Source organism: Cyprinodon variegatus, unplaced genomic scaffold, assembly GCF_000732505.1.
Source record: "Cyprinodon variegatus isolate N-32 unplaced genomic scaffold, C_variegatus-1.0 Scaffold14, whole genome shotgun sequence".
NCBI lineage: Eukaryota > Metazoa > Chordata > Actinopteri > Cyprinodontiformes > Cyprinodontidae > Cyprinodon > Cyprinodon variegatus.
The window spans coordinates 1-14,309 of record NW_015150467.1 but is presented as its reverse complement, the minus strand read 5'-3'; the positions used below and the strand labels follow the sequence as shown (position 1 = coordinate 14,309).

General features: G+C 35.1%; 1 protein-coding gene across 1 annotated transcript in view; it reads right to left on the bottom strand.

Moving 5' to 3' along the window:
- The window catches only part of LOC107090001 (protein turtle homolog B-like), a gene marked incomplete at its 5' end in the record, with an annotated part of 45,704 nt that extends 40,941 nt beyond the window's left edge, over positions 1-4,763 (bottom strand). The window contains one exon of the mRNA XM_015383104.1: positions 4,612-4,763. Coding sequence (XP_015238590.1) covers positions 4,612-4,763 — 152 coding nt within the window. The remainder of the gene's footprint in view (positions 1-4,611) is intronic.
- Between the last annotated feature and the right edge of the window lie 9,546 nt (positions 4,764-14,309).

The window sequence follows — 14,309 nt, the reverse complement described above, 5'->3', positions numbered from 1 at the left end:
TAAATTATGGCTTGTTGTCTGACAACAGTGTCTACTGTAACTTCACTTGCGCTGCTTCTCTTGTTAATATGATAAAGCCCATGCAGTGTAAAGCCCACTTCTCTCATTAAGGCATTAAAAAGAGAACAAAAACAAAGTGTTCAGGTGTTTTATGAAATATATGAATCAGGAATCAGGAAAATTGTCTGTATACCAAACTGAATGATTGTTTTTCTCTACTTCAAAAAACACTTTAGATAAAAAAAATAAAAAAAAATTCTCTAAAAAAAGTTTTTTAAAATATTTTATTTTATTTAAAAAGTGAATGTAGAAAATGGATGCATAAACATCTCATTTTATTTTAGAGTTAAATTTTGTTTAAAGTAACGGATTATAATTAAAATGTCTCCGGACCTTTACTGGTTGATGACTTTCTTTATTCTGACCCTGCTGATTTTTTAATTGGTGACCCCTGTCCTATTATATTATTGTTTTAATGGTGTCTTTTAGGGACACCTGTTGCTTATTTATGATGACAAGACGCTATGGATGACTGAAATGAAATGAAACAATGCATTGGACAGAACTTTTCTTATTTTTTACTCTAGGTATAATGCTCCTTTTATGCCCTTACTAAAATAGCATAAAACTAAAATGTAGTTAATTTTGTTTTACTTCCAAAAATGTAAATATTGTCTGATCCATAAGCAGAAACAAAACCTGTGGAAAAGCGGAACCTTTTTGAATGTTTTTTTTTTTTTTACCTGCATTTGAATGTAATAAAGTATTAACAAACTTTATTAGTTTTTTTTTTTTTTTATTGATTTAAAAATTTTAGTTTGGCTGCATTTCAAATAAAATTGTAAAATCTTATATTTGTAAAAAGCAATCTGTGAATAATTGCAAAGACAAAGCCAAGGATTTTGGAGCCTTTCACGTTGGCCTCATTAGAAGAAAAACATAAACTTTAAAAATTTTTATGAGATTAAAAGATTTCTAGTTGTAAGTGTTTTGGTCAATATTAAGCAACATAAAGACAATTATTCCAAAATTCAGCAAATAGTATTATCTGTGATTATTGTTATTATTTTTTTTTTTTTTTTTTAAGACAGAAATGTGAAACTTTTTTCATATTTATGTTGCAGACAAAACACATGGCTTTGAGACACTGGGAAGCAAGTGTTTTTCTCTTTGTTCCACTTTAAAGATGTCCTTCTAGTCCCATCATGGTGTCTGTTCCAACTTTCAGTGTCCTCTTTTTGTCTGTGCCCATAAAGAAACGAAGATGAGGAGGGACCCTAACCTAGGCTGTCACATTCCTTTCTTTCTCCATGACGTCTCCTTGGATTTGAAGCCAGTACAGTGAGCAAATATACCCTCATGCTCATGCTCACTCTCACATTTTCTTATTTTACCACAAATAAGACCTTTTACCTGTTTTAAGAGAGAAACACAAGTGAGAAGAAGATTTGGTAAAAGCAGAGAAGCTAGTGGGAGATTTTCTCCTTTTAGTACATATATTTTTCTTTTTTTTGTCTAATGTAATATTGATACAGAAGGGAGAGATTAATTATGCATTAGAACATTATCTAATCATTTAGCGGACAAATTCTGTTAGAAGAGGCGAGTGGAGGGAGCAGAGAAGCAAAATAAAAGAGAAAGGGAATAAGGTCTTTAGTAGGCTCTATATGATGCTGTCCATTGATGCATATTATAAATGTGGAGACGAGGACCAGATGATGCCTGTACCAGACTGTAATATCAGTGACATGATGAAATAATGTAAAGACACACAAATACGAGAGGCAAAAACTACTTGAAAAATTAGAAAATAGTCCCAATCTGTTTTGTTCAAGCAGTAAAAACACAGGTAAAACATGTATTTTTATTTCGGCAGTTCTTCACTTATTATCACATTCCTGCCTCAACAACTGTCTCCTGAGTGATAATACAAAAAAAAAAAAAAAAACACACACACAAAAACCATACAGTAAAACCTACAATGAAAGAAACTGAGTTTTGGTTTCTTTTTCTCCCAAATAAATAGTCTCATCCTTGTGGACTAAATAAATCTAAACCATTTAGAGATTTAGTAGAAACAGCAGTCTATTTTTTAAGGTTGTTGAAAAGCATTAAATGAAATGGAAACTCAATGCTTTACTGTAAATTTGACTTTGCTATTGTCAACTGTAGCATCTCATTTAATCAATAAGTTAACCTATATAACTATGGGCATCAGAGGCAATTTGTGTTTCCTTATAGTCTGTGCTAAATGAAAGACATCTTGTGTAGTATGGAGTTATTTTTGTCTTTTTTATGTAATTCAAGCACAAAAGCAAACCTAATGGGGAAAATAACTTTTAACGTAAAATAAATATATTGGAAAGGACAAATATTCACACTGATAGGAAGAAGTGATGTTATTTGAGACTGAAGAAAGTAAATCTTTTGTCATGGAATAAATAAAAGATAAATCAACATTTAGAAAATGATTTCCAGAATATATTTTAACTCTCAGATATTCTTTTTTTTTTTTATCAGAGTAAAAACATTTCCTCTCAAAAAGAATTTCTTTCTCAAAAATTTTTTTTTTCTCTCTCAAAATCAAAGTCTTTTTTTTTCTCTCGGTATGAAAATTGTGTCATGGCGGGGGGGTTGTTCCTATAGGCCAGTCTCAACAGAATTAACAGAATTAACAACAAGTGGGGCACTCTTCAATTCCAATACACCTAACATCGCCTCAGCTGTTAAGACTGACCAAAGGCTCGCCCATGACACCTTTTTCATTATGAGAAAAAAAATAATGATCGCTTTGTTATTATACTTTGAAATGTATAATAACACGTTATTTTTCTTTTGAATTTGATAAAAACACAAAAATAACTTCACAGTGTATCAGGACACTTCCACAACTTTCACAACTTCCGACATTACATTGAACTTGGTTTTTAGGCTAATTATATGTCAAAGAAATGTTGAGGAATTATACAAAGAGTTAAAGAGAGAGATGACTAAATATGAACAGTCAGGGGCCAAAGGCAAGTAATTTTTGATGCCTTGGTATTTTGCTGATCAACATGTTTTTTATGCATTGGTCCTCCTTAACAAATCTCCAAATAAGTAAGAAATATCTATTAAAGCAGTGGCTTATGCCCTCTGGACTCAGTGCAGGAGTTGGGAAACAAAAGGATCTTTAGTAAATTAACATCTCTGTTGGATAATGTTTCCCACGCCATGCATGAAGCTGTTGCAGAACTGGAGAGCTCCTTCAGTGACAGACTGCTGCACCCTAAATGCTCCAGGAAGAGTTATCACAGATCCTTCCTCCCAGCAGCTGTAACACTATATAAGCATCACTGTTCCAAACAACCTCAATAAGTTTTTACATTCATGCTGATTTTGCACTTTTTCTATCTTAGTCAGTTACATAACATGCTGCTCTCATTTTGCACATGTCTGATGTTGCTGCTATTTTCAAATATTCATTACTGTCAAAATGTCATGTATATTGGTTATTTATTATCCAGGTGCACAGTATTATATTGTTAAAACACTTTACGTTACAGTATTTTATTAACTCTTCACTACTATGTTATTCTTATAAAAGATAAAGGTGACGAGATAAAGATAAAGGTCTGCATTTCTGTGACCATTTTTTCTATAATCTTTGCTGCTGTAAAAACCAGAATTTTGTTGGACAATAAAAGGATTTTCTATTCTGTTCTATTCTACAAGTTAAAGCCTGTAAGTTGCCTATATTGTTTTTAAGTGTCCTATTTGCAATGCATAAGATGTTTGACGTGTAACAAAGTCATACATTTGGTTTCTTTGTTTGCCTATTTTTATCTATTTCGGACTTAAAAATATATATATCAATATCATAAACTCAATCCTGACCCTTTTTTTTATTTCCCCCCTAAATGTATCAGACATGTACTATGAAAATTATATCAAAGATTTTAAATATATGAAAATATTGATCAAGACAACTGCTTTTGAATGCAAGTGCAAGTCAACACTATGTAACCATAATGCATCATCACACTTTTCTGAGTCATCTGAATGTTAAACACCTTTGATTCTCTAACAGCAGCACCAAGGAGCTGATGTTTATAGATTTAGCGATGTGTCACTGAAAGGCTTTTTTTTGCATATCACACCAAAGTGAGGCTGTGCCAGAAATATCCTGTCAGGCATTAGACATTAGAGAGGTTTTTTTGTAGTGAAATAAAAATCCACCATCACCAGATAACAAAGAGGGTTGAAATATGAGGCCAGTAGCTGCTTATAATACAATAAAATTGATTTAGCATGTGTTGTCATTTTTTCTAAATGCATCACAAGGAGGCAGCAGCATCCCCCCCCAGACAACATATATTTGAGTGATTTTTCTTTCCTCTTGATATCAGCGAAGTATTATGCTGCAGACGCTAATGAAAATAGTCTGCGGATAGCTTGATGCAACATGGAAAATGTTCAAATAGCTTATTGATTCCAAAGAAATTCCAATCAATACATTTAAAGACATTGACGAAAAAGTACAAGTAGGCTTGAAGGACGACTATCTGCAAACAAAGCCTTTCTGTATCTTTGTAAATCGTGAATAATTTTGCTGCTTTTATATTTTCTCACCGAGTACTTTGAGTTGGATGCAAGCTCCTCCCCTTCTCTAAGCCAACTGATCATTGGTTTTGGATTTCCCTGGGCAGAGCAGCCGAGCAGAGTGCTTCCCCCTTCCTTTGCTTCCACATACTGCGGTGGTGTCGCTGTGAAGGAAGGTGGGGCTGTAGAGAGAGGAAAAAAGAGCATTTACTAAAAGTCTGTATGATGGTTTTACAGTAAAGCTGAAGCTATTCAATGATCCAAAGACAGTTTAAGTCCTCAGTTGCTCTCTGAGGTCAAATCACAGCTGCGATATGTATTTTATATTCCTTCCAAACTACCAGGACATTTTTTGTTCAATTAAAAAAAACAGATAAAAATAAAGCTTTTATTTAACGTTTGTGGTCCAATTGTTTTATCTTTTACCATGTTTTTATCTCTACTTGCTTTTATTCTGCTTTTACGTTGCTACTATTTCATCCAAATATTTCCTCTTGATTGGCAAAAATGTTATCATAAGTGCTGCACACTACTGTTGTACCACAAGGCCTTAAGATAAATATGAACATGGATGGATATTGAACATGGTTTGGACCAGGATGCAGGACTGAAAGAATTGTGAAGCGAAGAAGAAGCTTGATGGAACATCCTGAGAGCCCCTGTGGAGCCTACTATCAAGGCTACTGTTTGCCTTCACCTCTTTCTCTATAGTTGAGGTTACAAAGTGGAGACAATGCTTCTACTGACAAGGGACAACAGTCTTTAAACTCTAATATAAGTTGACTGTCCTGTAATTGTAAAGCTGACAAGCTGTATGCCTCTTGTTAGGATTCTCTGTGCTTACACCTCACATTTAGGTGCTAATAAGATGGCCGCTCACTCTGAGCCTGGTTCTGCTGGAGGTTTCTTCCTGTTAAAAGGGAGTTTTTCCTCTTCACTGTAGCTACTAACATGCTTACCGTAGTGTGAGGGATTGCATTCGAGTCAATGAGTCGATGCAATCAACTGGTTTTCCTTAGATAGAAAACTTTGAATAAATTTGACTGTATGATCTGGTGAACTGTAAAGTGCCTTGAGATTACATGTGTGGTGAATTGGCGCTATATAAATAAACTGAATTGAATTAATAAGAAAGAAAGAATTTAAAGCAGGTCTTTTTTTGACATTTTTATGAAGTCAAGTTGTTGATTTAAATCTAAGAAGCAACCTAAGGCTACTACTGTATATTTAGATCTGCTCTGGATTATTGTGACTTGATTAATATCTATAGTCCCTCTCCAAGCCTTTATATTCTGATTGCTAATAATTATTACAGATTTGAAAAGACTCACACACCTTTGTCTGCTATATTTTTATGTTGGTTGGTCTGACTTGTTTTCTCGCAGACTGAGGCACTGGTATATTTTAATCTACAAAGCTATTTTGAGCCATCTGTGCTCATCTCTCTAGACCTACTTTGATCAGAAAAAATTATGTTGATACAGTCTTGAGTAACAGGATGTTGTTTTACTGGCTATAGTAAAAGGCTAAAGAAACCTTTGAAAAAGGCTGTTTAAAAATGCCCAACTTACTGTCTTGAAGTGTTTGCAAAATTATTTTTTTAGGTAAAATACATGGTGTCTTTAAAGATTAAAGAAATTTTCAGGAAATATCTGACTGCGTGTTGTTTAATCTGATACCTAACAACATGCTAAATGTGATGAACTTGTGGTAAATTTTTCTATTCTTTTTTTTATTGCCGTATGTTTTATTCGCCCTAAAATTCATCAATGTTTTTCCGGAATAGACAGAGGCAAAATTACATTTTAAAAGTATCCATAAACAGTCCTAATGACTACCAGACCAGCCGATCAAGAAATCACTTAATCGTAGACTTGGACAACTTTCATTCTCATTCTGTATACACAGAGTGTACACAGAAGTGTACAAAAAGACATTTCGTTTAGTACAGCTTTCAGACAGTAAATAAAAATTTGCATTCCATAAATGCACCAGTGATCAAATGATCTAATCATCTGACTAACATAATGAATTAGGCACATTGAAGGGAACAGTCTCTAAAGCAGTGAAGATCTTACTTGCATCATAATTCAATAGCCTCTCTTCCATTGCAGAGACTTTCAGCAGTTTCCCCTGATTTTTCAAAACATTTAGAGACAATTTTATGCTAGTAATTTTACTGGGCTCATATTTTCCTGGAGAACAGTTCACAGTCTGGGAATGGGACTTTAAGAATACCCCAAGATTGGTTAGAAGTGAGATTATATGCTGAGTAATGATGATGGTGGACCGTTACTTGTAGTATTTAGATTTCCAGGGCTTAATATTTAATGATTAATATTTAACTTGATTGTTTGTGATTAAGAACGGTCCAAAGAAAAAGGAGCATATATGCCGGTTTAGAGTTTTCCATCTTGTTTCTTGAACGAATTGCAGATTAAATATTCCCAATCTGTCTTTCTGGCACCTTTATTACTGCCACCAGCAGGACTGGAGGTGTATTGCAGATATCTTTACAAACCATGTGCCATTAGGTTGATTTCAACAGAAATGTAATTTTTCATTGGAAATTACAAATTACCCCTGATTTGTTTTACCAGAATCCAAATAATAATAATAATTAAAAAAAACATGACAAGGAACCTTCCTGAAAACAATTCCCTCTTTCACATACAGCATGCACCTTTGTGGAAGAGGGAAGCGTCTCAGTTAAAATCTCTATAACACAAAAAGGATATAAAGGATTGTCTTACTGTTCCCAAAATCACCTTTATGACCTCTGTTAGGTTTAGCAGGCAGTTACGTTTTCAAGTTGGTTGGGGTTAATATAGAGAAATTCTTTTCTAAATTAATGGAGTTTTCATGGGTACTTAATCAGGTTATCTTTGCTACTGGATCCTATCGTTGCTGATCACATGCTCAGTGACGTGACAGCCACCAGCTGCACAGTGGACATGGATCTGTGATGATAAGGACCCCCCTCACACACAAACCATTTAGCAAAGACACTTTGAGCTATATCTCTGTACTTCCACCTGATGTTTCTAAGATCCTAGAACAGCCTCTGTTGTGCTGCTAATCATTTCCTCAAAGCCACTAGGCTACAGCTTCCTCTCTACTTAACAATGTGAATATAAATAGTCATACTGAGTTTAGTTAAATAAAAAAATAAGACTGCTTTGGTGAAAAATGGGTCACTGCTTGCCGCTGGGAGTGCTGCCATGCTTCAGCCTCCACCCAAGCACCTGGCATGGAATAAACAAATTGCCCAATTAGCACTTTAGACATCTGTCTGTCCATACTGTCCTCTCGCTCTCTAAGACCCATTACATTACATGATAGGGTTGATTAATGGGGATCCTAGTAAAGCTTTCTGATAATTCATGTGTCCCTTGCTTTTTGACAATGATTGGCCAGTTAAAATAAATTTCAGTCTTTCAAAGAAACCTTAACAGTAATTTCAAAATAGCTTTATGTGTCTAATTCAAGTTAAACATAAATAACTGTCACTGTGACTCTATTCTGTAAATTTCTTTTCAAATGTTTAGTTTTTCACGTTTTTACATCTTGATAAAAGAGACAGTTGAATCACCCCTCTACATATAATGTGCCATATTTAGCTGAATTCATACCTTCCTTAAGGGAATAAGAATCAGCTGACAGGAAGTGGGTGTCAAACGCTGCATTGCTGTGACAGCAGCAGGTACATCAGCCCACCTGGGATTTGTTTCACATCGTCAGCTGCAGCACCTCAAACAGGGAGCGTCACCACAGATGAGGGAAACATGGGAATTACAGAAGAAAGCATGCTGCGCAATAAACTCCTGTCCTACTTACAGCAGCTCTGCATCAATTATCTACATGAAAAAAGTGCTTGAAGAATTTATGTTCCTTCTGTTTGTCTCTCTAGCCCACATGATGCACATTATTTTCTCACTAACTTTAAAGTGGTTTCACATCTCTTAAATTCCCAAGTATGCTCTTTTTTTTACTTCCTTTTCCTCTGTAGAGAACAAAGCTACAGAAAGAACACATTTCTCAATGGTTTAACAACAGAAGGTTCAAAACTTGTACTTTAAACATTCAGAAAGAAGTCAATTAATACTCAAGGACAAATCTCTTTCTTAACTAGAATTGCTACACTATACAGAATAGTGTTCATATTAGTTTAGTGTTATTTGACTAAAAAGATTTTACAAATTCAACTTTTGACATAGTGGACCCAATATGTAGCCTACTTACATTAAATTATAACTGAAAGAACTCTTTATCTTAAGATAGCAAGAAAGAACAATAAAGCATTTTTTTGCACATATGCACCTCTGAAAGTTTATTTATTTCCTAGCTAGTTGACTCTCTTAACACATTCTACTGCCAAACATTGATGCAAAGGCGTAACTATTGGCAAGCAGAGACTGTAGTTGCTTAGGGGCCCCCGACCCCTTAGGGGCCCCGTCACTGACACCTGGTGGGTCCCCTACGCAATTGTGGACTAGGATGTCTCTTTGCAGATGTAATGGTGCAAAAAATTCCTCTTAAACCCACCTGATACTAGATTGACTGACCGAACCTTATTTATACCCCAACACTTGGCCGATTTCAACATGATGGTGAGCCGTTTAAACATGACACCAATAGCAAAGCAGACAGTGGTACTTTTAATTACTATGTTAATCACTGTGTATAGTTCATTAGATGGTTGGTAAAAAATACACTAATCTAATATGTTTCAAACCGCAATAAAGATCTTAAAAGAACGATGTATTTGAGTATTTTATTTTTACAATACGACTTGGAATTATAGGTAATCCAGAGCGTAGATTAAAACCATAACCGTTACGTACAATGTGTTAGCGACGATGGATACCTAAAAGAGGTACTTAAGCGGTTTCCAGAAAAGAAAAAGCAAAGAGGAGCTGCTGGAGGAATGAAGGGGATGGGGTGTTGTATTTCATATGGGGCCCACCCAGATAATGTTGCTTGTTGTGTTGTTACGCCATTACATTGATGCTTGCTCAAAGTCCCCTAAACGTTAGATGATGGCCCAACGTGGGTGCCTCCTCATGTAGTGATGTGCAAGGTTGCAGGTTGCAGACATTGCATCATATAACCTGCAGCAAAAATGTTGGCCTACAGTTAATGTTGGCCGCTTTAGGAGTGTATGATCACATGTATACTAGTGTTTGTTCAACTTTAGGTGTCAGGAAAAATGATGGTTTATTGTTAGTTTTTCAGTTCAATAAAAAAATGTTAGACAGTTCCTGTCACAACCTCTCATTCAAGTTCCAAAAAAGTTCCTCTTTAAGTATTTGAGGTGGGTATTCAACATTTGTGACCTTACAAAAGAAGTCAGGAAAAACATGCTGTTAAATTTAAAATCTCAGCTAAAGCGAAATCTACCAGGGGTAGTGAATGATTTCATGTTTAATCTGTTGTAGATTTGTTTTGCCTCTCTTTAATAGAGTCATTGCATTGTAGGAAGTAAGAAAGTTCCATATATTTATTTATTTCTTGCTCTCAAAGCCCCCCAAAAAATATGTTGACATTTGAAATGACTGACCAATTTTTTTGTGGCATTTCAGAACCATTTTTTTTTCCAACCTTTACTAAGACATGTATTTTTACGTCATGATTTACAGATGAGTACTATCCTAAATTCAAGGGTTAGTCTTTAACCTAACAACTTAGCAAATGACCCCTTTCTAGATTTGATAATGAGATTTTTGAGACATCTGATTCCCAACAGTTTGAAACAAAGATACCAATTTTGTACTATTTCTATGAATTTCAGATACTTAAATCTGTATTGACTGCAAAGGGATTGTTTAAGCTTGGCTCTCACATTTTTTCCCCCAAATGCTCCTTTTATTTTAGCATAAACTTCACAATACGCTATAAGAGGCAAATGCAGGAACCGAATGTAGAAATCTAATTACAAACTTAGCTAAATTGGGCTCTTGTCTTAAAAAAAAATAATAATAATAATTTAAAAAGTGTGAGATTGAAGTCAATCAGAGAAAACCTGTGATTGGTCTAATTTCTTTCCAAACTGCTGTTTTTTTTCTGTTTTAGAAAAACTAGTTGAAGTCAACTTCAAAATAATTATGTCAGAAAGTGAGATAAGAAATATTTTGTTTAGGGTTTTTCCTAAAACATCTTGCTTTAGTTTTATTTATCTATTATTTCAGTTGTATTATAAACACAAATGTCCACGTAGAAGTATAAAAAAATTATAACTAATTGTTAGTATAGTAATAAATAGTTTACATAGCAAATCAAATAATATACAGGCATTCTTGCCTGTATAATATGGAGGTAATTAGAGGTAATTAACATGAACATTATTTAAATCAGGCTTTTAGTCAGGAATTGCAATCTTCCATCTAACAGGAAAGGGCACAGAGGTTTTTCTGATGGTGGATTTTTAATATACAAACAGGTTCAAATGTGAATATTTTTGTTGTTGGTGTTTTTCTTTTTTACTCTACATGGGATTAGTATTTAAGAAAAAAAGGGTCAAAAGGAAAAGGAACATATATGCCAGTTTAGTGTTTTCCATCTTGGTTCTTGGACAGTCTGCAGATACTGTAAAACATTCCAAATCTGTCTGTCTGGTTTTCGGTTTCTTATTATCGCCAACATCAGGACTGGAGGTGTATTGCAGATATCTGTTCAACTTTTCCATGTGTCATTAGGTTGAGTTAAACAGGAATGTAATTATCTGCAGCCTTATAGAGCAGTTGAAAGAGTGAATACACAAATTACCCCAAAATTATTTAAGAATCCAGAAAAAAGAAAAAAAAAAAAAACAGGTACCTAAATCATGTGAGATTCAGTGGATAAGAGATATGATGTCAGAAACTGCACAACATAAAAACCTTTCTTTTAGGGTTTTTCCTAAAACATCTTTATTTTGTTTTATTTTGTTTATTATTTCAATTTTATTATGAACAAAAATGTCCACAGTAAAAGTATTAAAAAAGATAACAATTATAAAAATAGTAATGAAAAGGTTACATTGCAAATGCCAGTGCTTCGACAAATCACCCTCTGTAAAGTTCCAGTTAGAGGTTCACATACAGTAATGATCCTGATTTAAATTAAAGCTTTAATGCATGATGCATTTCAACCATCCTATAAACAGGGATATTTGAACTTAAGTTAAATCCAACTGCACACTTTTTCTTGCCATCAACAAGCTTCTGGCATGATTCAGGCTGACATATGACCAAAATTAGAAGCCTGGTCATCATATTTTCTAAAGATCATATTGCTTATTTAAATCTGTTATTTTCTTGGTACAGTCCCCATTTTTAGGCATAATCCATACTTTTCCAAGTGTTCTGAGGTCAGAGCTTTGGAGAGGCCATTCTGGAAGCTTAATGTAAGCCTTCTAAAATGAGTCTTGATGAATTTTTGGGATGATTGTCCTGCAGAACACCAAGATTCATCCCATATGACCCCAGCTCGACTCAGATGAAAGGGAATGAGTCAGGATGCACATCCTTGGGCCTCATTGTTTAAATTTGATACACTATGAACCTGTGAAAGCACAAAACACATTCACACTTGTGCTCTTAAATTTTAATTTTTCAGTTTCATTAAAGCTGTAGGCTGTAGAATAATTCCAGCCTACAACATGTTGAGTTCAAACAAAGTGATATATCCCAAATTTAAAAGACATTTATGCCTCTGACAGTAGTTTGCTTATTCTACAGGACATTTCTCAATTTAAACCATGCATACGAAAACGGAACCCCCTTTTAATTAATAAGTAATTAGAAGAAAAAGAGACAAAAGGCCAGATAAACATAAGGTTGAATCAGAGATCCAAATGCCAGATTATTACTCACTAAATGGCACAAGATTTAATTAAAGATGTTTTGGATGAATAACAGATTCTTAATATTTAATGTTGTAAAAACATGTCTGGTGCTTCAGGAGTGGCCAGAGGAAGGAAGACACGGTGGATGAGGGAAATGAGAAATGAGAGGAAGAAGGCCGGAGGACAGAGATAGAGAGAGACTGGCCTCAGTTTCTTTTTCGGGCACAAGGCCTTGCCATCTGACACCTGCCACTGAGCGGGCATGGGGTCCCTGTCCGCTTGGCAGGAAGTCGGGGCCCACAAACAGGAACCCAAAGGAGGAATTCATGCAAATAGCAACAGCCAAAGGAAATGAGTGTCCTTTAATGTTTTGGGCCCGGGCGAAGACGCCACCTGCTTCCTTCAAAGACTCCCATTCAGAGGACTACAAGCACTTAACACCCCTGTTAGATGTTTTAAACACTGCGCCAGCTTTAATATTGTAAAAAGCGAGTTCAGACCAATCCTGCTGCTGAACCTCAAAGAGTTTAGCTCATAGCTAGATTTTTTTGTATATTAATGAAGCCGTTCGAGAGATGGAGTTTACTTAAACAACTAAATATCTACACAAACATGCCTACAGATGTTCCTGAAGAGCAAAAATGCACGCAGAGAACCCGCAACGACAGAGCATGACCGACCAGAGATTTTTTTATTTTTTTTTACCCTGTGGGGGAAACACAGAGAAATCATTATATTCTGCCTTGGCTACAGCCACTTAAAAAGATCTGCATTTTTATCCTGTAGTGGTTATGCTTGCGTGGTCGACTTTCTAAATGCTTCTTCAAACATTATTTTACACCCCACGCGCTGTGATCATTACTCAGATGATGAAAGCGGGTTTGCTGTTAAAACGTGGAAGGAATCGAAGGGAATATGTATGAGTCCTATGCAGCTCTGGTTAAATTCACAGAACTAAAATATACGTAAATGAGCCTGACAGCACTTCACCCCCTAATTCTCGCTAACAACACTGAGGATTACAGCTTCCTCAAGTCAGTGAAGTCAACACTTTAAGTATTAACATTACTCTTTTTTATCACTTAAGTTATCCAAGAACTAAAAACTGCAGATTAATTAAACTGTACAGCAAAATTAAGAAGATATGTGCTAATCTATGCTGACATATACAGCAGCATTGCCTCATCTGGAGCATTCGTCATATATTGCCTTCAAACCTTGCCTCATTTAAGTATGTTAAGTAATAGTGTTGAATGTATGTTAAGTAATAGTGTTTTACCAGATTTTTATACAAAAAAAAATACTTCATTAATATGAATGGGCAGGAGTTTTTTTTCTAAATTTAGGGAGAAATGTATAACATATTCCATTAACAAAGTATGCATGCAGATAGCTGTGTGGAGAAAAGCTAAATGCTTTACACTTTGAACACATTATCCTCCTGGTAATCATGGTGGTGGCAACATCATGGTGAGGAAATGATTTTCCAAACCTAAAGTAAATGCAGAAAAGCTGCTGTAAGACTGGCATTTGCTGTTTACAAGTGAGTGAACTCTAACCCAGTTTATGGTAACTTGAAAAGGGGAGCTTTGTTCCAATCATTAGATCAGAGGTCTTCAATGTTTTCCAGGCCAAGGACCCCCAAACTGAAGGCAAGATGGACCTCCTTATTATATATACTGTATAAAATTGTGTTATATCAAACTGGTCCTATAGTCACTCTTTTACATATGGAGTAATGTAACAAAAGTAATTTCTCCCTGGGATTATTAAAGTATTTCTGATTCTGATTCCTTGGTGATGGGACAGGTGTTGTGAACGGTTCCCAGCTTGAAGGAGTTCCTGTGTGTCGCTGAATGTGTGCATTGATGACTGAAAGACATCTTCTGCCTCCATTTATCTG